The sequence below is a fragment of the Lampetra planeri genome, unplaced genomic scaffold, assembly GCF_965212315.1.
Source record: "Lampetra planeri unplaced genomic scaffold, kcLamPlan1.2.h2 scaffold_697, whole genome shotgun sequence".
Classification (NCBI taxonomy): domain Eukaryota; kingdom Metazoa; phylum Chordata; class Hyperoartia; order Petromyzontiformes; family Petromyzontidae; genus Lampetra; species Lampetra planeri.
In genome coordinates this window covers 2,675-30,118 of record NW_027615520.1, presented here as the reverse complement: position 1 = coordinate 30,118, position 27,444 = coordinate 2,675, and the positions used below count along the sequence as shown (strand labels likewise).

Sequence of the window (27,444 nt, the reverse complement as noted above, 5' to 3'; positions counted from 1 at the left end):
ATGTTGCTTTTGTGACTCCATTTATGCAGATTATGAAAGCCCACTGTTATGGCAGTCATTACTACAATAGATCAATATCACTTTAAATTCTGTTTTTGAAATATTCTGAGTTGTGTGAACACTTCTATTGAAGTACACGTGATAACTAGATCTGATGGGATGTCCGCTGATGGTCATCAGCAGAAGTTCCTGTCTTTATCGCTGACTGAGCAGCAGCACAAATGTTCTTTCCTTCTCCTACAATCAGCTCTGGTTTCGAGCACTCTGCAGCATACATACTCTGCATACATTTGTGAGTTGTACATATAAGCGTTAAGATATTTCATTTGAAGGTATTCTGGTTAATACTGGAATTATAGTGTTCAGCTTTGATGTTGCTTATGGAAAGTTTTTGCTTTATAAAAACAGCATGAACATTTTTTTTTTGCAGAACTTTGGGTAGAAGGGATTCATAATTTCTAACTAAACTCAACCGTTATTGAAAGGATGTATTCAAACATATTTTTAAATCATGTAAAAATACTATTCTTCAAAATACTACAATATTGATAACGTGTCCGGGGCCAGATGGGGGCAGCATGGTGTAGCAGTCATGTCCAGCTCTACAATCAATAGTTTTGAGTTAATGAGACATGCGCTATTATGTTTTACAATTTCCTCAGCAGCCACTGACAGACGTGTAACCAGACAGCACACAGGTTGGTTAACTCGTTTTAAAAAGCAGACTCTGTCCTCCTGAGATGAGACAGAGCTAAATAAAATTCTGGATCCTGGTCGGGAGAGGTGAGGGAATGAGTGGTGGCAGGGGTATCTGAAACAAGGGTAAACATGGGGTGAAAGAGGTGATGATTTGCAATCTGGGATTGCTTCTTTGTTGTTGTTTGTTTATAGTAGCAGTTTCCTAATTGTGATTTGCTGTGTTTTCTGTTTTCTGTCATCAAACATGTTACTTTTGGACCCACCAGTCACCCCTGACCTTCTCCCGGAAACACCACTGGTGCCATCCCTGCCCACAATATCATCGACACGGGCTGGCACGGCCCCTCAGAAGCTCCGGAGGCGCAGCAGCAGCAGCGGAAGTGACAGTGCTGCTAAGCCTCGGCAGTTGTGCTCAGTCCCCAGGCCAGGCCCAAGTAGAGGCAGCATGGAAGTGGGCATGCGTGTAGTGCGCGGTCTGGACTGGAAATGGGGAAACCAGGATGATGGCGAGGGCCACGTGGGGACTGTGGTGGAGATCGGGCGCCAGGGCAGCACCACAACACCAGACAAGACAGTGGTGGTGCAATGGGACAGTGGAACACGAACCAACTACCGCACTGGTTACCAGGGTGCCTATGACCTGCTGCTGTACGACAACGCTCAGATTGGTAAGAACCTGCCACTTCAGTCCTCTTTTACTTCTCATCCTTCCTGATGATAATATTATCTTCCAGCACAAAGACATTGACAATGTTTTTTGTCCAAGTGCTGTCCAATCGAGTTAAATACAAGTTCTTGTCAAATCAAGAAATGCACAGCACAAATACACTGAATATATTGAGCACGCTATCAAGCATTTTCTTTCCATGAAATTAAATATTTTATAACTTGCTAATCAGTTTATTATCAATTGTATTGCTTTCCCCCTTCTTGACAACTTCTTTAAAATCACGTATAAGTTAAAAAAACCCTGAAGTTTGTCTTATTTCGGTTTCTTTGTCAGCTGCGGTGGTCACATCTTTCTTCAAACCCTCAATACCACTGGATTATCTTGCATATCTGTGCATGCAAGTCACTAAGCTGGCTCTCTCAGCCCTCCCAAAACCTGTTTTTAGTTATCATTGTACAGGCTCTCGTCATCAGCCATGTCTCACTTGGATTTGAATGACACACACACATTATTGTGGGGCTCATTAGCATCTTGCTCCACTGAAAGCGTCGTTTTTCTGTGTCAGAAGCTCGTCCTACAATTAATGAAGCGAAGAATGGGAGGAGGGGGTGTTTTTGTAATGCTGTTTGTGCCTCAGTTCTTCCACATCTCATGATACTAACCACTGCAAGGACATGACATATGCCTCGTGTCATAGTGATGCAGTACCGAACACCCTTCTCTGTAGAACAGAGAACACACAAAGAGAACAGACAAAGACCCATCAAGCAGGTTTGCAGACCTCCACTGACTTTTTTCAACCACCTTCCCACACAGGAGTGCGTCACTCCAACATCATCTGTGACAGCTGCAAGAAGCATGGCATCATGGGTATGCGATGGAAGTGCAAGGTGTGCTTTGACTACGACCTGTGCACCCAGTGCTACATGAACAACAAGCATGACCTGAGCCACGCTTTCGAGCGCTACGAGACAGCACACTCTCAACCGTAAGTGCAACACAACGTATCCCCTTTGAGAATAGAATTTTGCAGTCAAAAAACACATTATGGGTCTGTTTGAATCAGCTTTGTTCCCTCCAACTAACTTCAACCTGCTGAGTCGGTGTACAGGTCTCAGCAGGGCTTCCACTGTCAATATGCAGCAGTTACCATTGAAACTGTGTTAAATAGTGACGGTCCATGCACCTAAATACTGTATATGTAGATACTGCATTTTACTATAAAACGTCACGTTAAAAAGAGCTATGAAACAAATCAGATGAGGAAAAATTGGATATTTACTTTTAACTTACGTTGGACACACGAAAACGATCTGTGATTGATGTTCATTTAATCTTTGCAACCTGACCATAATTTCTGGCGAGCTCAGAGCTGCTTGGGTGAATGTTGGTTTTCTATTGTTATAAATTGGCTCTATAGAAGAATTCTGAAATGGCAACACCCAGTGAAGAAGCGCATAAAATGCTGCCAATGCCATGGCTCCGTTACTTACAATTCCATCTGTTGGGTTTTTGACGTCCTTTGAGAGGCTGTTGCAGTGTATGCAATGTCTGCTGGATGTCTCAGGAGGGAGTGTCATCTCGTGAGCCACTATTTTTTCCTGAAGACGGTTCATAGCTGTTCATAGCTTATAGCATTGCGTATATGTGAATTTGTCACACCAGCAGGCCAGTATCTCTACAGGTATAATACCTGTACATGTTTCTGCTACATGCTGTACATAAATGCTTAGTGAGCTGATTCCAAGTGTCCTATGTATCCGATTTTACTGGCGTGAGTTCTCCCTTCAGAATACACTCTTCTGCATCAGTTCACAGTAAAGCTCCAAACTGCTCCAGGCGCCGTCTGAATGTCAGCTGGATGGCCTGTGCTCATTTTAATGAGGTGATATGTATGACCCAGATTTTTTTTATATATTTGAGCGTATTCCAGGTCCAGCATGGTTCCATTTGTTTTCCTGCCTTCTAGTGAATACTGTACATAGAGGCATAAAACTGTATGATTTCATTTTGGTTAGTTACCTGCTCAGTTTAATTTTAATTTTTATACTTCTAGAACAGTATTTGTCAAAAGTAAATGTTTAGCAAACACCAAAATGTGTGGGATTCTGACATGAGCTACTTTCAGTGGTCAGGTACACAATGACAAAAACACAGACAGCACATCATTGTTAATATATGACGTAAGTAATGACGTAGTTGTAACTCTCTGACTGCTGCCTGCAAATGGGATCACTGCTTTAATTCCTGCAACTGTGGCCTGTGTGTACATTTTCACTAAAAATAAGCTTTAATAATAAAAGATTATGGGCCCTATAGTCAGGATGGAAATGGAGCTTCACACCAAATATGGATTTGGGCTTTAAGAAGTGTTTCACAGATGATTACATCACTGAGAATGCTGAGAAAGGGGCTGTTTTATGCCCGTTTGCTCACCCTGTATGAAACCTTCTACATCTAGAATGAATGAATGCTTCCATCCATGGATTGGGAAAACACTACCCGGCACAGGTAAGTTGGTTACCGTGTGTCTTAAAGGGAGGAAAGCTGGCTGCCGCAATCCCCAGCTCCTTCAGCAAAACTCCTAATTGTTCCTGATGACCTGGATGTCCCCTCAAAGGGCCATCAGTGTCTGAATGTGAGTGAATGGATGAATTTATAAACACCAGAAAAGCACTTTCATTAAGGCAGAGAAGCCTGGCCAATGAAGAAGGAGCTCTGGGTACAGGCAACATGAAAGAAAGTCACTGAAATACACAACCTGCAGCTTAGCCTCTGTCTTCCAATGAGACATTATATTGCACATGCAATTCAGCAACAGTAGTTGAAGTCTCATTTCACCTCCCACCTCAGTCTTCTCAGGGATATTGATTTATTGAGGTCCCAGCATTGTTTGTCTCAGCATTCTCCTTCATTAAGGAGATTTTTTTGTTTTGTTTTGTTCTTTGACCCTTCAGGCATGTCATAACTGTCCCTAATACCCTTTCTAGTGAGAAGTCAGTTCACTGAGTTCAGAGGAACTGTTATATGGTCATGCCAATAATGATTTACTCTAATTTACAACAATACACATTTTCAAATTGTAATAATTTCATTGTTTTCCTGTACAGAGTCAAGTACAGCACTGAAAGCACCCTCTTCATTCATTTTAATTCCCAAAAGAAAACTAATTGCGTTATAAAGAGAGGAGTTTGTGTATAAAGTAGTGGTGTCCTGCACATTAGTAAATATTGTGTTCTACATTATCGAGATTTATTTGGATTTATATTTATATTAGATTTATATTTACTATATACAGAGAAGGTAGGAAGGAGCTGCATTGTGTCTTTGTAGATTTAGAGAAGGCATATGACAGGGTCCCAAGAGAGGAATTGTGGTTTTGTATGAGGAAGTCAGGAGTGGCAGAGAAGTATGTTCGCTTGGGGCAGGACATGTATGAAGGTAGTAGAACAGTGGTGAGGTGTGCTGTTGGAAGGACAGAAGACTTCAAGGTAGAGGTAGGACTGCATCAAGGATCGGCCCTGAGCCCCTTCTTGTTTGCTTTGGTTATGGATAGGTTGACAGATGAGGTCAGATAGGAGTCTCCCTGGACTATGATGTTTGCAGATGACATTGTGATCTGTAGTGAGAGTAGGCAGCAGTTGGAAGAGAACCTAGAAAGGTGGAGGTTTGCTCTAGAGAGAAGAGGAATGAAGGTCAGTCGTAGCAAGACAGAGTATATGTGCATAAATGAAAGGGAGACCAGTGGAAAAGTGAGGTTACAGGGAGCAGAGGTGGTGAAGGTGCAGGAGTTTAAGTACTTAGGATCAACAGTGCAGAGTAGTGGAGACTGTGGAAGAGAAGTGAAGAATAGGGTGCAGGCAGGGTGGAACAGCTGGAGAAAAGTGTCAGGAGTGATTTGTGATAGAAGAGTCTCAGCTAAGGTGAAGGGAAAGGTTTACAGGACTGTGGTTAGACCAGCTATGATGTATGGTTTAGAGACACTAGCGATAGGCAGAAGACAGGAGGCAGAGCTGGAGGTGGCAGAGTTAAAGATGCTGAGATTCTCTTTAGGAGTGACCAGGATGGACAGGATTAGGAATGAGGTCATCAGAGGGACAACACAGACAGGAAGGTTAGGAGAAAAAGCTAGAGAGGCTAGATTGAGATGGTTTGGACATGTGCAGAGGAGGGACAGTGGATACATTGGTAGGAGAATGTTAGAGATGGAGTAAGAGACAGGTAGGAGACAGAGAGGAAGGCCAAAGAGGAGGTTTATAGATGCAGTGAGGGAGGACATGGAGGTAGTTGGAGTCCGAGTAGAGGATACAGAGAACAGGGAAAGATGGAAATCAATGATTCGCTGTGGCAACCCCTGAAGAGGGACAAACCCGAAAGGAGAAGAAGAAGAAGAAGAAGAAGATTATCGAGATTTATAGGCACAATACTTACATCGCTAAAACATATGTAAACAATGAAAGTCACAGTTTCATCTGATGACTTAAAAAGTGAAAGTGGGCTCAGGATGTGGTGTCAGACACATGTGTACATCTCTACCACCAGACCACTTTGTTCCCATACATGTATCTGATGGGGTTTAAAATAACAATCTGGCAGTTATGTGACATGGATATTTGCATGGAGAGGCACATTCAGCTTGGTTCCATAATGAGTGGGACATATGACTTGTCAGCATTGATGTGTGTGGGGAGACCTGTGTCATACGAACATGTTTGTTGGCCTCCATCAATTAACAGTTTGCAGACACACTGCAGACACAAGGGGACCGTTGTTGCCGACACAACGGAATGCTTTAAAATAAGCTGACACTCCTGTTGTAGCACCATAAACAGTTGAGACCTGAGCCGGATGTTCTGTACACAAGTGTTACTTACAGATTTAACTGGATTAGCATGCTAACATCATCTCAGATGCGCAGATTAGCTTGTTAACATTTTCAACTTCCTAGATGTCGCGTAATAGATTACTAATACATGGCGCTCACAAGACATGTCTATGATTCTTGGTACATTATCTAAGGATGCTGTTTGTCATTGAATCAGACCGTGCATTCAGATATTGTTGGAATGTCATTATATGCATTATAGAAAACAAAGCTCAGTGATTGTAGTGTGTTCAGTGTTCCATGTGACATTTGGCTAGCACTGTCACTTTCAGTTGTAAATTGACACATGTGTGCATGCAAACAGCTAACGGTGGTCAGGGCAGCATATGTGCGTGACATATGTTTACGAGTTGGTTGGAATGCAGTCGGTTAATCGGCTCTTCAACACACAAACAACACACGCAAGTCCAGCCAACCTATCAGGGCATCTCACTACCTAATCCTTCCTTTGCACATCAAGCAACACAGCTCCACCTGACCTTCCCAATTCTCCACCCCACAGGGACTTGAGACTCTGCTGCTGGTCTGTCGAATTTCCAGTTGTCTGGCTTCCAGCCAGCATTCTCTTAAAGCCGGTCCTATATTTGGTCTGAGTGGACGAATTGGAATTTCTTTGCTCGTTTCTTGTCGACAGTGTTTGGAGAACTTATTGTTTCATTCTCACTTGCCATTAAAAAAATTCTCCGTGTAAATGAGAGGTCAACACTTGTGGACTTTTCCTCTGTGGATCATCCTGCAGATTGTCTCGAGGATTTAGGTCAAGGGACAGTGTTGGCCTTGGCCACACTGTTTTTCCAACGTGTGCTTTGGGTCATTGTCCTGCTCGAAGGCCCTACCACAGCCCGTTTTAACCTTCCTGGCAGAGGTTGACAATTTCATGGGTCTGTTAGCTGAGTACTGAGTCTGTCATACCCTGTATGCCAACATGATTTCCAGTGTTGTTTCTTGCCATTGAACCATCCTCCTCAGAGTGTGTTAATGTGCATGTGTGTCTTTTTTAGCTTCCTAATTTGTGGACCTCCACAACGTTATGTCACACATCATCACATCACAGAGTCCTTGTTCTTTCCCGTTGATGATGTGTCTCTTCATATATACAGTATATATTCATACATATGTCATGGTGAACCACTTTGCCAGAGTTCCTAATTGATCTTAGACATGCAGTTTATAGTAATAATCCAGATTTTTTTGGGCTTCTAGCGCCTAGTTTATGGAGATAATTATATTATATAATAATGATAAAAATATGTTTTCTTTCTTCTTTTTCCTCCTACAGCAAGAAAAAAAAATGTGATTTTTGTTAATATTTTGAGAAATGCCTGGAAGATACACAGCTATTTAAAAAGATGTTCCTGTCTTGCTCATAGTCAGTAAAGGGCCAAGACTGGAGGGTGCTGTAAATACATAGCTTGGCTGCATTTGTATAACAGTGGTCCCCTTTCAAGGGGATTCGTTTATTTCGGGATCAAATAGTTCTTTTGTGTCTTCCACTGCCGGTGGTTACGAGGAGAAGCGTTAGGGCCCTTGGCTGACCCTGCCATCATGTCAGTAGTTGTAGGTCTCCTGCTCTGATCCTGTCTGGGAGCAGAGCAGTGACATTTGGCCAGGTGGGATTAGAAATCTTGATCCCTTGAAAGATCTGTTGTGTTTCGTAAAGTAATTACACCAAGAATCAACAGGTCAATATTGAGGTCATGTGTCTCTTTCGTGTAACAGGGTTTCTCTCACTGAGCCCCTCCCTTGATTGCTTGTGAGCCACCAGAACATTGGCAAATCTGACTTACACCAGTGTATGAATGAACAATGTACGATGGATACCAAAGTTAAGAATACTTTTAGTGTGCCTAATATCAGTTCCGCTTTGTCACATTCACATTAACACATGCAAAGTGCTTATATGGAAGTAATGGACCTGTGTTTGTACAAACACATAGCAGGTGTTTTGTCCTGAGGTGGCCTGCTTTCTGATAGCTCTGTTGTCCAGGGGATTAACCTCAAAGCTCAGTCGAGATACACTCCTTTCCCAGCAAAGACCTACCGAGCTCAGTCTCTCACAGAGATTTACTGCCTCTCAGAGCACAGTGCCCTCCTGTTGTGCCTCCCAGGAACCTGGAACATGTATCCATAGACAAGGGGATGCACATTTCAGACATCTATGGATAACTAGTTCGAGACATTTGCGCGAGCTGCAAAGCCTTTTTGAGGCATCTCGATTACAGACGCTCTCACTAAGGCCCCTTTTCTTTTAATCACCCTGGATTTTCTGTGATTTTGGCTCCACTGGTTGGTTGAAATGAAAGCTGGGATTTGATCTTCTCAAGAAAGAATGGGAATAGGCAGCTCCTTTGCACCGAGATCTGATCAAATCTTTACCATAAGGTATGTCAGCTTTTGAAGCAGGGACTGTTCTACTTGAGTGTGCATGTGTGGTTGAAGGTTGTCGTCATGGTTTCCTGCAGCTACGTATGTGTAGCTGTTCACAACCCTCAAAAACCTACAGGCAAACAGATGTAGCAACAAATATTTGTATGTGTGAATAAAATTATGGGAGGAATTAATTTAATTGTGTTTGAAAGCTCCATGTGATTGTATTTAAAGATAAAAATCATTTATAGGCCAAAGATCTTGATCTTTTACACAAGAAGGGCTTAGGCTTTGTGCCCTACATGTAATGTCTTCACAGACACATACATACACGTTCCAGGTTGCAGATGAACAGTCTTTTCAGTTGTCCATCTGTTAACCTGTTAACCTAGAACGACAGTATGAGTATCTTACTGTGATATCTGTATTTTAATGTTTTGGGGGGGTTAAGTGTTAAGCACATACACGTGGCCTTAGTTTGAATCATAAAATTAATATTCTGCAGTTGTAATTAAAATAGAAGCTTCTTTCTTGGGGTTATAAAATGCAGAGTAGAACAAAGTGTCAGATTTTTTCCAACCGTTGGCTCAACTGTCTCCATGCTGTCATCATAGAGTGAGTTTGGCACCGAGGCAGAACCTCCCACGGATCATCCTCAAAGGAATCTTCCAGGGGGTTAAAGTTGTTCGTGGACCTGACTGGGACTGGGGCAACCAAGACGGTGAGTGGTGTGTGCGGGGGGCAGTTCTTACCACCAATCAGAAACTGTCGACTCAGCTGGCCCTCCTACCCACCTGCAGAGTTCTCCATCTTTTCATTGTATTTCATCCTCAAACCCTTGATAGAATTCTAACCTCACATCTCATTACCCCTAAAATGTCCTGATTCTTGCTTGTGCACTGTGCATCTGTTTCTGTTCCACGAATGTGTCTGTTCTTCTCTTTACACTTCGCCTACCCTGTGCCATAAATGACAAACTTGCTTAAATTAGCTTTGTTCAGTAGTTAAAACGGAAGAGATTATGCTGCTTCGAAATGCCTTTTTATCGTTTCCACCAACATCTGCCGTGTTACATTTATTACAATAACAAACCTCTGTGCTGTTGCTTTCTGAGATCAATGATCTCTGTTGGTCGATGTTTACAAAAGGTTAGCTAGTAAGTGAAAACAATCAATAGCGTGCTAAATTGGAACATTTGTTTCTTGGTCTGGGGTCATGTCCTCTCAGAACATTGTAGCACCCACTTTTCTGGGCCAGAGTGAATGAGTCAAAATGTCCTTTTGGTGTCTTTGAAAACAACGCCGGAGGGTTTAGTCACTTGGTGGGTTGAAATGGTGTATGCAGTTAGTGCACAAAGGATGCTGTGAGCATGTGAGCATGCTCAGAAACCACCAGCCCACCAATGGCGTGTTTTAGGTCACTGCTCTATTTGGTATGATTTTATGACTTTGATGGCTTCATACTCATTTCTTAGATGGGACGAGCTGGTGTTGGAATCTGAATTGCTCCTGTCATACACAGACTAATGTGTATCTGAAGTTTTTGAAAGGATAATTGTGCTATGTCAGGTGTTTGAACCACAGAGTGATCACAGAGCTGCTTGTAGAAAATGACTGTTGTAGTGAATGACTTTGACACATTGCAGTGTATATATTCCTCGAGGGAAAAACTTTCCTCACACACTTCCATGTCTGCCATCTCGTTTGCTTCATGACTCATCCTGCCTTCACCATCTTCACCAGCATGTGATTATATTTCTGCTTCACTGATTCTTCTTCTTTGCACATCATCTCTATGTGAAGATGTTTGTGTTTCTGCTACTAACTTCTTCTCCCCCACACAGATGCATTATTCTATTGTGCGTATTTGTGAGTGAGTGTTCATTTATGTTTGTGTAGGCGGGGAGGGGAAGGTTGGGAAGGTAGTGGATATTCGGGGCTGGGACACAGAGTCTGGTCGCAGTGTGGCCAGTGTCACCTGGTCTAATGGCACCACCAATGTCTACCGAATGGGCCATAAAGGCAAGGTAGACTTAAAGTACGTGTCCGACGGCCAAGGAGGCTTCTACTACAAAGACCATCTTCCAAAGCTCGGTAAGAAAGATTCCTGCGTCGTGATTATGCATTCACTGCTAATTTTATTGAATTTATTAATGAACGACCATGTTATTGCATTGTTTCATTGTTTGTTCGAAACACTCACACTTTTGTTGGTGCTGTCCTTCCAGGGGAGCATGCAGAGCTGCAGCGCCAGGAGAGTGCTGACGGCCACTCCTTCCAGCAGGGGGACAAGGTCAAATGTCTCTTGGAGGTGGACATTCTACGACAGATGCAGGAGGGCCATGGAGGCTGGAACCCCAAAATGGCAGAGGTAAACATAGTATCAACAGGCCAATTTGAAAAACCTTGATCTAGAAACTGTCATTTGTACTCTGTGTATTTCATACAAACATGCCCTCACAGTCAAAACACATGTGCCTCTTGAACCTGGCATACAGAATTATTTATATAAGCAGCTCAGATGGACCTTGGTGTGCAGCAGAGTGAAAGAAAAGAGAGCATACAACCCTGAAATCAAAGCTGCCAAGGGGAACGTTACAGGTCATAGACACGCAGAAGGACAGCCAGGGTGAAACGACCTCTTTGTGCTTGCAGTACATTTGCCGGATCGGGACTGTCCATAGAATCACTGACCGAGGAGATGTCAGAGTCCAATACAGCAACAATATCCGCTGGACTTTCCATCCAGGGGCCCTGACCAAGGTACTGGTTTACAAATGGGTTTGTGCAACATCTAATATAGTCCACAACTTTAGTTCAGCAGTTGTCTTCAGACTATATTTGAATACGATAACAAACATATTTTTTCTTTCCCATTCATCTAGGTGAACACGTTTGGGGTTGGTGAACTAGTAAGAGTACTGGAAGACATGGACAGCGTGAAAAGACTGCAGGCTGGCCATGGAGAGTGGACAGACAGCATGGCACCTGTACGCTCATTCAGCCTGATGATAAATCTTGTCTGCCAATTGCTGATGATTCTTCCGCATTAGTTGTGGCTGTGGATGTTGCTGCTGATCTCTTACTCTGTAAAAGTCACTGATGTCATAGTTGATGGATTTTTAACACAATCAAAAAATACCAGACGTGGACTCAAACAATACTTCAAAGAAACAGGCATAAGGTTTGTTCAAGACAACAAAAATGGTTAGGGTTAGGAACAAAAAGGCTGATTTCTCTTCCTTCTGACTTGAAGAATTGAAACCTTTAACTTTGTTCTGACTCTGATCTGAGTCTTTATTTGGCAGATATCCCTTGGAATTAAAATTGACCCACTTTATGAAAACAAGGCACACAACAGCAATTAATAGAACTGTGGCCTGGTTATTTTCTCATGCTTAAGAAGGTGTGTGTGTTTCCACTGCCATGCTGGGGAAATACAAAAGTCCCATTGTCACCCACTCGTGCCGTAGCCACCGTTACTGTTCTGTTTTTACCAGGTGCTTGGCCAGGTCGGAAAGGTGCTGAAAGTATATGCAGATGGAGACCTGCGAGTGGCGTTTGGAGGCCAGACATGGACGTTCAACCCGGCGTGCCTCTCAGCGCAGCCAGTGGAGGTGGACGCCAATCTCATGACAGCTGAGAACCCCAACGAATCTGGAAGTAAGGCCTCTGCCAGGACGAGGGGGCTCAACTCTACCACGCCAGCTCCAGTTTTATCATCTGCTGCTGCTCATGTATTCTTCCCTCATTCCAGCGGTCCCTGCTGTGTGTGCATCCATTCATTCACAAACATTCTCCTTGCAGCCGTGTGTGGACAGGATGTGCGTTTCTTAAATGCTTCTCCATAACATGTCATGGTTCTGCATGTTGACAGTGATGCTGTGGCAGCACAGCAGACATTTGTCCAATGGTATCTTAATCATCTGTCTCTCTATTCCGTGCATGTGTTCACCTGGATGGGAGGTTCACAGGTGTTTGTGTGGTCCAATGATAATGCATGGAGGGACATTTTGACTCATTTCTGCGTATTTGCATTGAGCTCAGCACCCTGAACAGGCTTTGTGACACCATTTTTCAACATTAAAGCCATTGACTTATAGTCAGTCCTCATCTCATGACAATGTTCTTCTACTTTCCCTCTCCTCTGTTCTCCCTCTTGCCTATCTCACTGTTCAGGTACTGTCGTGTCTGTGTTGGAGAAGCTGCTGTCTCAGTCAACGGAACAGGACAATCCCAGTCGGCTGGTCATTGAGGCTGCACACGGCAGTGCCAGCAAAGTTCGGGAGTTGGTGCAAAAGTATCCCGACAAGGTTAGTGCAGCACTGCTGCTATTTGCTGCAGTCCTCTTCCCTGCAAGAGTTCTTCACACTAGTCCTGACTGGGCAGCTGGGAATTGACGGTTCAAAGTATCTTAGTGGTCAGATAAGCCACCTATACGGTGGGTCTGATTGACCATCTGATTGAGAGATAGTGAATCATTGGCAATCTGTGTTGAAATATGAAATGAAATGAGATTTAAAAGTGATGGTAAATTAATTCAAGCAAATAAAAAGCCATGTGGATTTATGGGGTCAGAGCAATAAATATACATGTAGCTGTGTGTATTACCAGATAAGTACCATACTGTGCTACTAAATTAATCTTTCACATGTTAAACTGTCATCAATCACACTGTTGTTCAAAGCTAAACCTGATCAATATGTACACACTTTTGTTTATTGTACAATCATTGTAATGCATCACATCACCAAATGGCCTTTTCTGAGGTTTGAGGAAGGTTTTTTGTAGATATTGGAGTCTGTGTGTCTTGAGTTGCAGTTGGACACTGTAACCATGGAATACAAGGACAAGGATGTCTCTGTCGTTTATTTTGCACCACAAGAGGATACTGAAACATGAAAATCAAACAGAATATTATAGCTCTCCTAAATTTCAGTCATAGTCTGATTTGTAAAAGAATTAAGGGCAGAAAAGCATGAAAAGGTCAGCACCATCAAAAACTATCAAGAACATGAAAACAAAAGTAAATAGCACTGAGCTCAGATGAACCTGTGGTATAGTGCCACAGCTCTGAACCACACGTGTGCCCTGCTTGACCTCTTGTCTGCCTACGACCTAGTCTCATGTCAGAGTAAGAGAAGCTTTCACATGCTGTAACATGTCTGGGCAGAAACAGCTTCCAGGTTTAGTTGTGTTTATGACACCGAGGTCAGGATCAAGAAACAGGAAGTAGAAAACCTCACAGAATGCATGACTACCTTGTACAGAAACATCAAATTGATTCTGGCGAATTTCAAAGGACATAGTCTGGCTTTGGTCCGTGTGCTGAAGATAAGAAGAAGCCTCAGCATTCAAGCATGCAGGGACCCCCCACACTCACATCAATATTTACTCTTTGATTCTCACCTCCCATCGGAACACAGAAGCGGGTGTGGGGAAAAAAAGGAACAATCATCTCAAAAGCATTGTCATGTAGGAAGTTATCTGAAAAAGGATGTTGGTCAAACACTGAGTCAGTGTGCACTTGGAGTCCAGTTCCACAGTGAGGCAGGAGCTCGTCCACCCTGGGGCCAGAATACCCAGACATGGACAGAGTAATGTAGTGTACACAGTTCAATGTAGCGAGGAATGCTCAAGCATGGGGAAACAAAAAAGGCTGCTTCACAAGAAAAACACAGAGAAGGTGACTCACTGAAGGACAAGGGACCCTCATTTAAAGAAGAAGTGTGTGCATTCAAGTCCGAGGAGTAGGATGGGGTTGATAGAGGAGTAGAATCATTAGTTTACGTCTTGCTGGAGCCAACAAACAGGTGACCACCACTTGCAGTGCAGGCCTGTGATCCTTCAAGAGGCAGCTTAACACCCTTGACTCATGTGAGAACTTACAGCATGGCAGGTGGGTCAGTGACTCACCCGTGAACCTGGCAGCTTTCATGGTGTTAACACTGGCACAATAGCCTCTGACTTTCCACCAGTCAGTCAGAACTCAAAAATCCAGTCCAATCCAGATAAGAAGTGGAATGTCTTTTAATAACTCCAAGCTTGTCCAGTGGTGTAGCACATATTTATAGCAGGAACTGAATGACTCAGAATCTCAGTTATTTTTAATGTGGAGAAACATTCTGTAATGAAATCTTAACACATCAGCTGCGATGTCAGTCTAAGTCATTCTGCTCTAACCCATGAATACTCATGAGTGATTGCCACATTAGTACACAAGTAAACATCAGTGGGACCATGATCTAAACTATACACCTTTCAGAAAAGGACTGTGCTTCCGTCATTCTGACCCCACTACTGTCTATTTCACCTTTAAAATGGCAGTGGCACTTTCATGGTGACAAGATTTGCCATCTGCTGTTCTTTTACAAAAGAAATTATTAAAATATCTGATGATTACATTAATGAACAGTTTTTTACATTTGCCTTTTTACATTTTACATTTTACATTTGTGCCTTTTTTGACCTCTGTGTGTCTAAGACAAGAGAGTATTGTTTTATTTCAATTAAATGAGTAACAATTGTATTGTGATTCTGTTTACTTCATTCTTCTTAAGTGTGACGTTACGTCTTAGTGGGATTATGTATCATGTGTGTGATGAACGTGGTTGCTGCTCATGTTCAGATTATTTCCAGCCAGTGTCAGTACGACTCTACACGTGTTCAGGGCCACGTCCGCCGCAAATGAATCTTCAACTGTTTTTGTGTTCCTGGCAGGTGGATATCAAGAACCAGGGCAAGACGGCGCTGCAGGTCGCTGCACACCAAGGCCACATGGAGGTGGTGAAGGCCCTGCTGCAGGCCAACAGCTCCATTGAAGTGAAGGATGAAGACGGAGACACTGCGTTGCACTACACTGCGTTTGGGTGAGAAGACACAGCTTTCATCCCCACACAGCACACACAGGTTCAAAGGTAGCACACACTGATCAAACACAGTGACTGACGATTCCTGTTAATGCTCTTTCCGTGTAATATGAAGATGGAGTGTGGCAGTCGTATTGTTTATTCACAGTAACACATGCTCAGTCAGCATTTGATAACTGTTAAAAATAACCTGTGTGAGTTAGCTCACAGAACCAGTGTACATGAATGAAGTGATGTGTTTTGACAGGTTGGATCAATCACCAAATGACAGCGAGGATGAATGAGCATGATGTTTGTATCTTTGTCCGTTTGTTCTTGTATAGTAATCAGGCAGAGATTGCGCGGCTGCTGTTGAGCAAGGGGGCAAATGTCAACCTCCTGAACAACTCCATGTGCACGGCGCTCCACATCGCTGTCAACAAGGGCTTCACTGACGTGGTCCGGGTGCTCACTGATCATTCAGCTGACGTCAATCTGCAGGTGAGAGGGTTCGACGTGATTATTACTGCAGAATGACCTTTGAATTAGAATTGAATTTTGAGCCTGGGGTTTACGTGTGTTTTGTTCCAGATGTCTGTGTGCATGGTAGATGGTAGATGGTTTAGCTTGTTTAGAGTAAATCTATTCACATCACCTTGAAGCCCCCAGTGCACACTGAGAATGCACTTTATTATGTCCACGTGACATATAATACACATATTTCTATGACATTATCACAGTAGTAGTTTGCGTGCTGTAGGGATATATGATATACAGTATGGACACACTCCCTTGGCAAGCCCAGTTTATTTGTATAACACTTCAGCAAAAGGCACTTCAAGGTGCCGTACAACAGAAAATGCCATGACTGCGGGGCATTTCCCGTTTCTCCTGCTGCCATGAATCATTGGACAGGCGTGGAAGGGGATCAACTCTTTGACTTTTTAGCAGCTTTTAGAAGATAAATCTAGTACTACCTCAGTACTTTCATTGTCTGTACTCTGTCCCAGGGTGAGAGTCAAAAGGTTCTTGTGGAAGTTTGTCCTCACCCTGACTGAGGATCTAAATACAGAGGGTGTGGTATTGTATGGACTGTAAAGTCCATCGTGTTAGTTGTCATCTGTGATGACTTGGCTTGGGCCTTACAAATTAAACTGAACTGGATCGAATGACAGACCGAATGTCTGGTTTGCAAATAAGTGAGCGACTCTGGCAGTGTCAGTCATTTGCGCTGCACATGTCAGAAGCAACTCACACATTGCCCTTTAAAGCAGTCATGAACACACACGATTTCAAGCAATTATGGTATTTGACTGTGACCCTGCATTGCTTCCACCCACAGCCTTATTAAAGCAATTTAGTGTCTCCCTTTTAGGGCATTTTCCAGACTGTCTCACATGCCTGAAGCCAGGCCCAGAATTCACCAAAAGCATTTCCTTCTGCTTGAGTAGTGTGGCTACTCAGCTCAAAACATGGAACAGCATGTTTCTGTATGACAGGCTAATGTGTAGTCTTGTATTCTTCTTACAGTAACTTTATATTCCGTGTAGATTTGAGAAGAGTGATGGATATTAATTTCAAATTATATTACACACATGTAGTGTTATAAGTGTTGGTTTTTTATATTTTTGATATGGTTTTGGAAACAAATCGCCTTTCATGCTTCCTCAAGTAACCGTATTCTGCCTTAAGTCTTGCACTACCGTGATCACTTCTTGTCTGTGCCTCACACACTGTTTTTTTTTTTCTTCTCATCGTCAGGATTCCTATGGAGACACACCGCTCCATGATGCCATTGCTAAGGATTTTCGTAACATCATTGAGATCCTGGTTGTGGTGCCCAACATTGACTTCACCCAGCAGAACCACCGAGGATTCAACCTGCTTCACCATGCTGCCCTGAAAGGAAACAAGCTGTGAGTAAACATCACGTGTTGACACAGGAGACATACATGCTCGCTGGATTCAAACTTGTTGAATAGATTTCATTCTTCACGCAACCTCCAGCGTCACTAAACTGAAGTTTCCCAGCTTGAATCAAGTATTGTTCATCTGGAATATTTTTTTCCTTCTTTAACTCAAGATTCAGGTCAAATGGTTCTGTTTCTCTATACAAATATAATCCTATCTTATGTGAATTTGTCATGTCATCAAGAGTGTGTCTGATGTGAGCCTGCAAGGTTTATGGGTGTGTATGTGAATCTCTCTTGTGTTTTCAAATGGGAAAAGGTCAGAGGTCAACACTCCACACTGTCAGTCTCAGATAGAAAACTCTACCCCCACACGGCCTCTGCTGCTGTCAGCAGACTATATTTGCACATATCAACATTTAAGCAAACAGTTAATTTGTTTTAACTGTAACAGTACGACATCACCTAGGATACTACTAGTACTTCTAATTCACAACCCTCAGAACAACAGTGATTTAATGTAAGCTGTGTTTCCTGTGTGGTGTCAATGCCCAACAACAGCAGTGTGCGCTCAGGGTTCTGCTTCCACTCCCGATGCAGCTGTCACAGGGACAAAATGAAAAGAACGGCTGCAGAAATCTTGCTCACCGTCCTTGGCTTGTCGACAAAGAGGCACCACGTACAAAGCCAACAGTCAGGGCAAGTTCACGGGCAACATATTTAAAATTCGCTTCATTACGACACAGACATAAGGAGCCTAGATGTCCAACTTGGCAGACATCAGCGGGGCTCGTTAGCAAACGTGATATATAACATGATTACATCATGACCTGGCCCTCGCAGCAGGAAATTAGAGCCTCTCTGACAAATTAATGTGGCCGTGCTGTGATTTAAACTAACTTTACATATCAAATAATCACTTTGGGAAAGCCCAGTAGATGTTTCGCAGTCAGCAATACACACCGAAAGTGTTTCTCCCCACCAGCAGTCAATATTAGTCCACACTTTACACACACATTACAAGGTGACTTGGGAAGGAGGAGGAAGGAGGAATTCAAGGACACTGAACACTACACAAGCCAAGTTGAGTCTTGTGTAAAATACCAATTCACAGTAGCAGTTATCTCATGGCGCTTAGCAAACTGACTGTTCTAAAACTTGGAAGGCAAATGATTTAATGCATCTCCTCACTTAAGGTTTGTTCCAGGTTTGTAAACTGTCTTTCCATTTCTTTATGTTTTTGGTTTGGCACTGGTGTGGTTTTAGTTCTGCATAAAACAGGGGACCTATCTTCAACTGTAATTATAATCATGAACAATCATTAACAGTAATATAACATGGTAGGAAATTCTAAAGATTCAACATGCAGCACTTCTCTCAATTTCACAAGTTGCATTTTCAAATGATACCAGTGCTATTTTTAGAACAGTCCTGCTGGCACCTCATTAGGTCCCAAAGGCCACCTGGTGACTGTGGCCACTGCATTGGCGACCCCTTGTAGGGCATGTCAAAAAAACACATTCGTTTTATTTTCACCCCCGGGGAGACCACTGGGGAGCTGGTAAAAGATCCACTCAGCCATTTCTACATTATACTGAGGTGCTTGAGGCCAAACAAGAAGGCATCCTCGCTCACACCTGTCACAAAGGCTCCATTGTCCTCTGGCTATGTACAATTCAGGCGATTGACGCAGGAGGTGCTTCATCTCCAACTCAACCTTGATGGGACATACTACACTGGTTCAAAAAACCCCAAAGCAGTAGATAACTGAATGTTCTCACAAAGATAAACTTTCCCTTCTCAGAAACAGCTGCTAAGTCAGTTGTTTTGCCCTTTGTGCCTGTGGCGTCACATGAGCTCCCACACACTGAATATTCTGGAACGCTCCACAGTGGTGTGTTTTGGATAAAGGACAGCCAGCCCTTAAGTTGACAGTAATACTTTTACGTTGAAATATTTTGTATTTAAGCTCAAGGAATATTTGTATTTTTGTAATATCGGACACATTCTATGGCAACAACTGACCAATATGGACCCTTCACTCAATTAATTGTTTGCAGGTCCCCTTGAAATGATTCCTATGTTTCAAAAATACACATTATACAGGAAATACAGTTTATTTTGATTCAATTAAAATCTGTATAATGTGTTTTCCAACACAATGAAAGGTCCTGAAATGTGGACGACAAGGCGAAATACTTCGCCAAACGAAAGGAAATCTGTTTCAACCTGTTTGAAGATGTTTCATCTTCTGCCAGAGGACCGAGGGATGTTTTTCACAGTCCACCAAGTCCTTCCAGGCCATGGCGAGGCTGCAGGGCGTTTATGAACTTTGGTTCCCGAATTAAAATTGAACCACACAGTTGAATATTGTCCCTGGCTCTATGCCTTGAAGAAAGAAGAAAAGAAGGCAGGAATGAAAACCCCAGCATCCCCGTCAGTCGTCCAACTAAAATGATGCCATTTGATTTTGCATCGTATCCAGTCAGGAACCAATCTCCTCCTGGAGGCTGGAGGAGCTCAGGGCCTGTCAGGATCCTGAGGGTGTTTGTAGAAAACATGTACACCTACAACTGCCTGCAATATGTTGATGAATGTCAACAAAGCAGCGGAAAAGGACAGTTGGCAGGCAAGAGACGAAATAGAGCAAGTGTAGGCTGCGTTGGACAGTCATTTAATAAATGTCCCATCTGTTCTGGCAGGTGTCATATGTGCAATGCTGGAAGTTTCCGTGGCCCTCCCCGGCTGTCATTTAGCCTGACATCCAGTGCTGTGACAAATGTAGAGACACAGGATTTACAGTGTGAAGGGCCAACTTGGTTCACCAGTTCTTTCGTTTATCAGCAGACCCACACTCATCCAGTCCAGGTGTTGTATGTATGAAGTGTTTGCTGACTCCCAACTCCCATCAGGAAGCGTTTTTGCCGGCGTTGTTTGTGTCCATTAGCCAGATAACTCAAACACCAGTCTTTTTAAACCATTCTGAGGCATCTAGCAACCGTTTGGACCGAACCCCTTTGTCTTTCTTAACAAGAGAGTTGCTTGCAGCGTACTGCCCCAATCCTGTTTCAATATCAGGAATTCCAGTCTTTATCTTTCATGTATTGCAGAACAGCATACACATATCCAGTTAAAAAGGCCAAATTGCAGTATATATGATGCGCATTATGATATTTTTCCGTGATATCAAAAGGACCTTTATGGCACCTGATGAAACCATTGTTGCTTTGCATGTAGAAGCTCTGTATTTGCCTTCATGGAGATCTGGACTCTCTAAGTGCATTTGTAGTTATTTTCCTGTGTCTCTTTTACGACAGAAAGATGGGAATGTCTTGTTTGTTTATTTATTGCGAGGAAAACAGGGGTTAGGGGCCAAACAACCTGGGAAAGATAAAGAACGAAAGGCATGTCACCAGATTTCAGTCTTTAGTTTGACAGAAGAGGAAAATGGATGAACTGGATTGTTTTTCAGTTTACTATGTTAACTTGCAAATAATAATTACACGGCTTATTTTGAAATTTCACATTTCTTACAGTTTATTTTTCCTCTTCATTTAACTAGATTTTATTTTATTTAAAAAAAATCTCATACTCGCCATCACTGCAAATTGCACCTGAAGTAATGAATGTTACTTTTTACAGTCACATGTGCTTTATATAACACAGTTCAGAAGTAAGCATGACGCAAATTCCCAGATGACTTTAGAAAAAAAGTCATCAGCAGCATGCCACAAAACGCCCTCTAGCCAATGTGTGTTTGGGGGCATGTTGGAGCAGCCTAAAAACATCGGCCCACATCTAAATATTCATGAATCCACAGAGGTAAATGTTAATAATTCAGAGCCGTGGATATAATGGGTGTGAAGGGGGCAAAACAGACAAGATGCTCTGGAGACACAGTGTGTCCTGACCATGAGAATGCAAAGGCAAGCATGACATCTCCCCCATCAATACCTTAACCCTGCAGCGACTAGCGCATGCAGAGCTGCATTGCAGGTGCCAGTGACCTCCAGCATCCACTGGCTGTCATCCTTGACAACACAGAGAATGTGTGTGACTATGCGTTTTAACAAATCCCTTGTTCAGTGAAATATGTTCCGCTGCTCTGAGTTAAATCTGTATTAAATGTGTATGGTTCTTTTGTTAATTATCTGGGAATTAAGATTATGATTTCATAGAAACTGTTGATAGATTTGAATAAAAGACCAGAGGGACTGATTTCTTATTTGTTATGATTTGTTGGTGATGAATGCACTGTAGTTTATACAATGTGCATAGTTTATATTAGTTTATAGTACAGAAACAGTACAGCTCCTCTTGCACTTGCTCCTCTGCACGCAAAAGTGTGCAGACAAAAATCCAGAGCTCAGTTTAACAGTATATTAATATGTACTAACACAAAAAGAAAAAGTCAGCAAATAAACAATAAAAGACCTTATTTATTGCTCCCTAGTATGACGTAGTTGTCACTGATTTGCTACCTGTTTGCTTAAGTATCATATTTCTGTTTAATATGCTTTTATATGTTGTCATCTTCTCTTTGTGCTTTCCTATGATGCTTAATGTTTTTAATACGCCATCAATCTGCCACTCATTTTGATTTGATTTGCTGTTCAGGGATCTCACACCAGCTTCCTTTATCAACACGAGCAACACCTTTGTTACCAAACTGAAATACAGCAGTGGACATAACATCTGACATGAACATCATCTCTGCATCCATGGAGAACTTGGGTCATGTCACATTGTGCCAGTTTCCTGTGCTGTCAGCTTCAATTTCCCACATCATAAAACGGGCTCAGCTCCAGAAGAGAGGAGCGCTCACCAGAGCAGCTAGGCTTCTGAAACTGCACCATCAGCCTGCCTCATCACACCGCCCCCCTCTCCAAAAAAAGTTGTCTTGTGACCTCTCCTTTATCTTAACATTCCCATGAATGATCTCATACTTTAATTTCATCAGGCAACGCAGACAGAAGGGTTAACTGACCACGTCCCATCATATTCTGTCTATATTATAGCCAGACAGATGAAACACAGAAATGCTGACAAACTGCATAAACTTTACTCATCTGGCTTAAAGCAACAATATGCGTGTCCTTTTCTTGCGAGTCAGGCGGACATGAGCGAGATCAGCTGGCTGTGTGGAGTGTGAACGTGCTGTCCGCATGCGTCTTTTCTTGGTAGAAGGGCTTGTTAGCAGCTCCAACAGCTGGGTCTCTGTCCAATCTCATGTCCAACACATGAGACACAGGGTACTATTAACCTTATATCCTGACACATTTCTGTCAGTACTGTTGTTTTGGAGAGTCACTATCTCCGATCACGTTCATGTAAAACCCTTGAAATGTCCAGAAAAATACCACTCAGTATAAATGGCTTTAACAAAGTAAATGAACGCGCACCAACTATTTAGGTCAAGGCAAGTTTGTAGATATAAGCAGGTTACTCAAACCCAGAATCAGTCTTATCATCATCTTGTCTAATCAAAAAACAAAAGCGCTTGATGCGAAATAAGAAACCACATGAGGAGGAATTTCTCTCCTGGGTAACAGACTGTTATCCAACTGTTGATTTTATTATTTAGAGTAAATCCAAAAGCACAACAGAGCGCAGCTGAGTTTAATGTGACCTGGAAAAGGACAGGTAACACAGAGTTATGCATTGTGTAAGAAATAAAAGCAAAAAATACAGAAACGATGATAAAATCGTTTTTTAATTTAACCCATGAGTCATGCAGAGTTTTGTGCTCTTGCTAACTGGGTCTTGGGTTCCTTTTGCTGGCAGCGCCACAGAGAAGATCTTGGGCCGAGCACGGCAGCTGGTAGACGTGAAGAAGGAGGACGGTTTCTCTGCGCTGCATCTGGCTTCCCTCAACAATCACAGAGACGTCGCTGAGATCCTCATCAAGGAGGTGAGCAGCCGCTGAGCGCTGGTTTCCTATAGACTTTAAAGTGCTGGGTTTCCATTCTTGGAAGAAATCACAGCTGGAGTCGAAATCAAAAACATGCTCCAATTTTTGTTGAAGCAAACTGAGTTTTTCTCCCGCTCCCCTTCTTCAGGGACGCTGCGACATAAACATCCGCAACAACCGCAACCAGACACCGCTGCAGTTGGCTGTGACACAGGGCCACACCGACCTGGTCCAGCTGCTGGTGGCTGAGGGCGCTGATGTCAACATGGAGGATGAGGATGGTGACACAGCAATGCACGTGGCTCTCCTCCGCCCGCAGCTGGCCAATGTGATGCTCAGCCCTGCCGTGGGAACCAGCAGCACTGAGGAGAGCAGCGAGGGGTGTTCCTCCACATCCCTCTACTGCCGGGTGAGTACCGGTGGAGCATGTCTGCATGTCTGTGAACAGGATTACTCAACAACAGGGTCTGAACACACTTCCTTTTTTAAAAGTTTTTATTTCCTTTTATTTGACACTTTGCGACAGCTCAGTTGGATTGGGTTAGAGTGGATCCCTGGTATCTGAATACCAGGGATCTGGTATCTGGTATCTGGTATAATCTGGTGGGGATGAACTTCCCAGCCTTTTTACTGCAAAGTCATGTTTTGTATTTGGTCAGCCCTTAAGCATAATCATGGCGAGATGTCAATCTCTATCTCTAGAGTCCCACTTTGTTTAGGGATGTTATGAAGAGACAGACCATTAGTGTCAGAGCCGTCCATTTAACTGTGTGAAAAATTTGCAAATGTCTTCTTCTAATGGATGCAACGCAGAAGCTCCTCAACATCATGATTGATTGATTTCAAATCATTTTCAAATGTTTCAGTGTCTGATTTAGGTACTGATAAAACCAATTAAGACTAGAGCTGACTGTGTTCTTCATGTGGCCCATGCACATGTAAAGAAAGTCATCTTGGTTACATTCACTGATATGGCACATCAAACAGGAATAATTCACTTCTTCAGGTTTGTTAACTGACCTGACATCCACACACACACTGGACTTGAGGGTTTTATTGAAGCTGAATGTCTGAGCTGCTGAGTGTGAACACACAGGATGGGTAAAGGGCTAAAAATAAATAGTGTTACTCAAGACTGAAGGTAGAATCCTCTGTAAATAAAGACTAAAGAAGGAATACATAGAAGAGGAGTAAGTAATAGACTGAACTCTAGGCAAATAGAGCTCCAAAGGCAGATAAATGAAGATTGAAAGTAGGGAAAGGAGACAGACTAATATGGTCTTAAAAGACCGTAAAAACAGACACTTAAGACGGTAAATAAAGGATAAGAAAAGACTTCATATTGAAACAGGAAAAGTAAACAAAAACAGAGGTGAAGAATGTCAAAGCCTTTGTTTAGCCTATGGGGTCGAGTGGGGATGAATAGGTTCGTTGGCTTTATCTTTAACTGCCTGCATGAAAGGAACGATAAGTGAATCAGACAGGATGGCAAAGGAAGGGTTAACAGAGGATCTTACCCTGGAATCAGCCGAGAAGGGTTAACTAAGGAGACTGTGTAGGTTCACGCAGAGGTTAAATGAGGCCTCAGCATCGAGGGTAAAAGCAAACAGCCGTTGTTTACGTTTCACATTCATCATAGGTGAAGGCACAGATCCTTTTTTGTCAGCATACGCAGCATCGGTATAAGCAGTTGTAACAATCTGGGTCCGTGAGAGGAATGTTGTGGAGAGCTTCAGAGAATAACAAAACGTACATATAACACACAAATCTCAGGGATTCCACAACACTGTTGATGTATTCTGCAAAAAAAATGACAATGACAACTGGAAAACAATATCATAAAGGATTTTGCGACTATTATGTCTCAGACCATGAGCACTTTGGGTCCAAATGTGAGTTGTGTTTGAGGTGACCTGATGGATGTCGTAGTGGGAATGTGACCAGTGTCGGCTGTCAGTTGCTGGTCATGTGGTTTTATCTGTTTTTTATTGTCAACTGTGAATGCTTTTGACAAAAGAAGTATTTTAACTTTGCTCATTAAGAGACTTTGGCTCCCCTTCTTTGTGTTTTACAAGTAGTCATCAAACACACCGCTCATATCGCAGCAGGAAAGAATGTCCCTTCCAGGCTACATGACCGCAAACAGCGCACTGCACTCAACATGTTGGCAATCTGCCAAAACACCACACACTGAAATACACACACACACACACAAACACACACGGGTTGTTTGGGCCAGTGTCAGCTGGCAGCTTATTGGAGGAGTTCTTAAGTGGTGATTACCTCCACCAAGGAGATAATGTTTTCACCTTCATCTGTTTGTCTGTCCAAAGGATTACACATATTTATATCAACCCCATCCACCCCCCCCCCCCCACCCCCCATTCCTCATGCAGCATTGTAATCTTCCAGAGACATATAACGAATCCTCCAGTGAAAGGGAGCAGGCTTGTTTCGGAAAATGAGAAGTTAAAGATGGATCATCAGTCAAGTTGTACATGCACCAGCTTCTGTCTTCTTTTCCTGACTCTCTTTCTCTGATTTACAGCTGAATGCGTCGGGTCTTCTTGGGAACACCGAGCTGAGCGTTGGCACGGCGATCGCTTGTTTTCTAGCGCAGGAAGGGGCTGACATCAGCTATGCTAACCACAAGGGCAAGAGCCCTCTGGACCTGGTGGCGGACAGCACCATGCTGCAGCTCATCAAGAGCTTCTCTGAGAAGCACAGGTACCAGAATGTAAACCAGAGGTTTCTGATGCCAGAGCCAAAGACAGAAGGGCATCATTCTCGTGTTGTTTTCTGTCACAGGTTGCAGCGCCTGCAAGCCATCACATGTGGACAGGGGCTTAGCAGCGCCAGCCTGAGGCGAGTCCACACGACGCCCAACACCATGACCAATCTGGTCCTTCCTACACCACCGGGGCCCAGTGAATGCCTCATCTGCTCCGAGCTGGCTCTGCTCGTTCTCTTTTGTCCCTGCCAGCACAGTGTGGCCTGTGAGGGTGAGTGTGTGTTGGGGGGCTGATGGTGTATGTGAGGAAAAGTGTCATTCATCTTCTCCCACTTGCTCCGGTTACGGGTCGCGGCTGTGCTGGAGCCGATCCCAGAAGTCAATGGGTGAACGCCAGTGGACGCCAGTGTCGCCACCACATGACATACAGACAAGCATTCACACACACACAACCTATTCAAAAAATAGAGATGCAAACAGAAGAAAACACATACAATCATGGAAAAGATTATCAGACCACTTGTTTTCTTAGATTTCTTGTTCATTTTAATGCCTGGTTCCACTGAAGGTACGTTTGTTTGGACAAACATGATGACAACAACAAGAAATAGCTCCAAAGAGCTGCTATCTAGTCATTTTTCATGGTTTTCATTTTTCATTACGTTTTCTTTTCTGTCTGTTTGTCACACAGGAGTTAATATTTGATTGTGTAACCATTGTTTTTTGATGACTGCAGCCATGTGTCTGGATGGGAGGTCTAATCATTTTTTCCATGACTGTAGATTATTGTGTTAACAACTGAAGAGTTGTGTTTGACATTCTTTGACGTCCTGTCTGGTGCAGTGAAACGCAGCATTGTATGTCCAGATACTACTATCACTGTAGAATTATCAGTGCTCCATTGTTGTTTGTTTGTTTTTTTAATCATCATGCTGACTCAATTGTTGTCTTAACAGAATGTGCGCATCGGATGAAGAAATGCATCAAATGCCAAGTCACAATCACAAAGAAAATTCGACAAGGTAAAGTCAAGTTTGTGTTCTCTGGCATCTAAAGGGGATCAAACAGTTCCAACAATATGTCCCTGACACTTAAACGCTTTTCTCCTGTTTCTGTTTTTTGCTTTATGAATGACCTTTGACCTACTGCTGTGATGGTTTATTTCATGAACGTGTTTGTCAGATCAAACTGAGGTTGACTGCAGCCCCGGCACTGAAAACTCTGATCAGCACAACCTGCTGGAGCAGCTTCAGTCTCGCTACCGTCAGATGGAGGAGCGAATCACCTGCCCCATCTGCATCGACAACCACATCAAGCTGGTCTTCCAGTGCGGACACGCCTCCTGCATCGACTGCAGCGCCGCGCTCAAGACCTGCCCGATCTGCCGGCAGACCATCCGCGAACGAATCCAGTTGTTTGTCTGA

At 43.1% G+C, this 27,444-nt stretch overlaps 1 protein-coding gene across 1 annotated transcript; it reads left to right on the top strand.

Annotated features, from left to right (window-relative positions):
- Positions 1-1,144: 1,144 nt before the first annotated feature.
- On the top strand, positions 1,145-27,444 carry MIB2 (MIB E3 ubiquitin protein ligase 2). Its single transcript, XM_078624255.1, has 18 exons — positions 1,145-1,367; positions 2,186-2,357; positions 9,236-9,342; positions 10,520-10,714; positions 10,849-10,991; positions 11,276-11,383; positions 11,506-11,610; positions 12,121-12,283; positions 12,800-12,933; positions 15,341-15,489; positions 15,813-15,969; positions 17,230-17,384; positions 23,163-23,289; positions 23,438-23,698; positions 25,838-26,037; positions 26,140-26,291; positions 26,977-27,042; positions 27,203-27,444. Exons 1-18 carry the CDS (start codon positions 1,145-1,147, stop codon positions 27,442-27,444), a joined length of 2,859 nt encoding a protein of 952 aa, XP_078480381.1.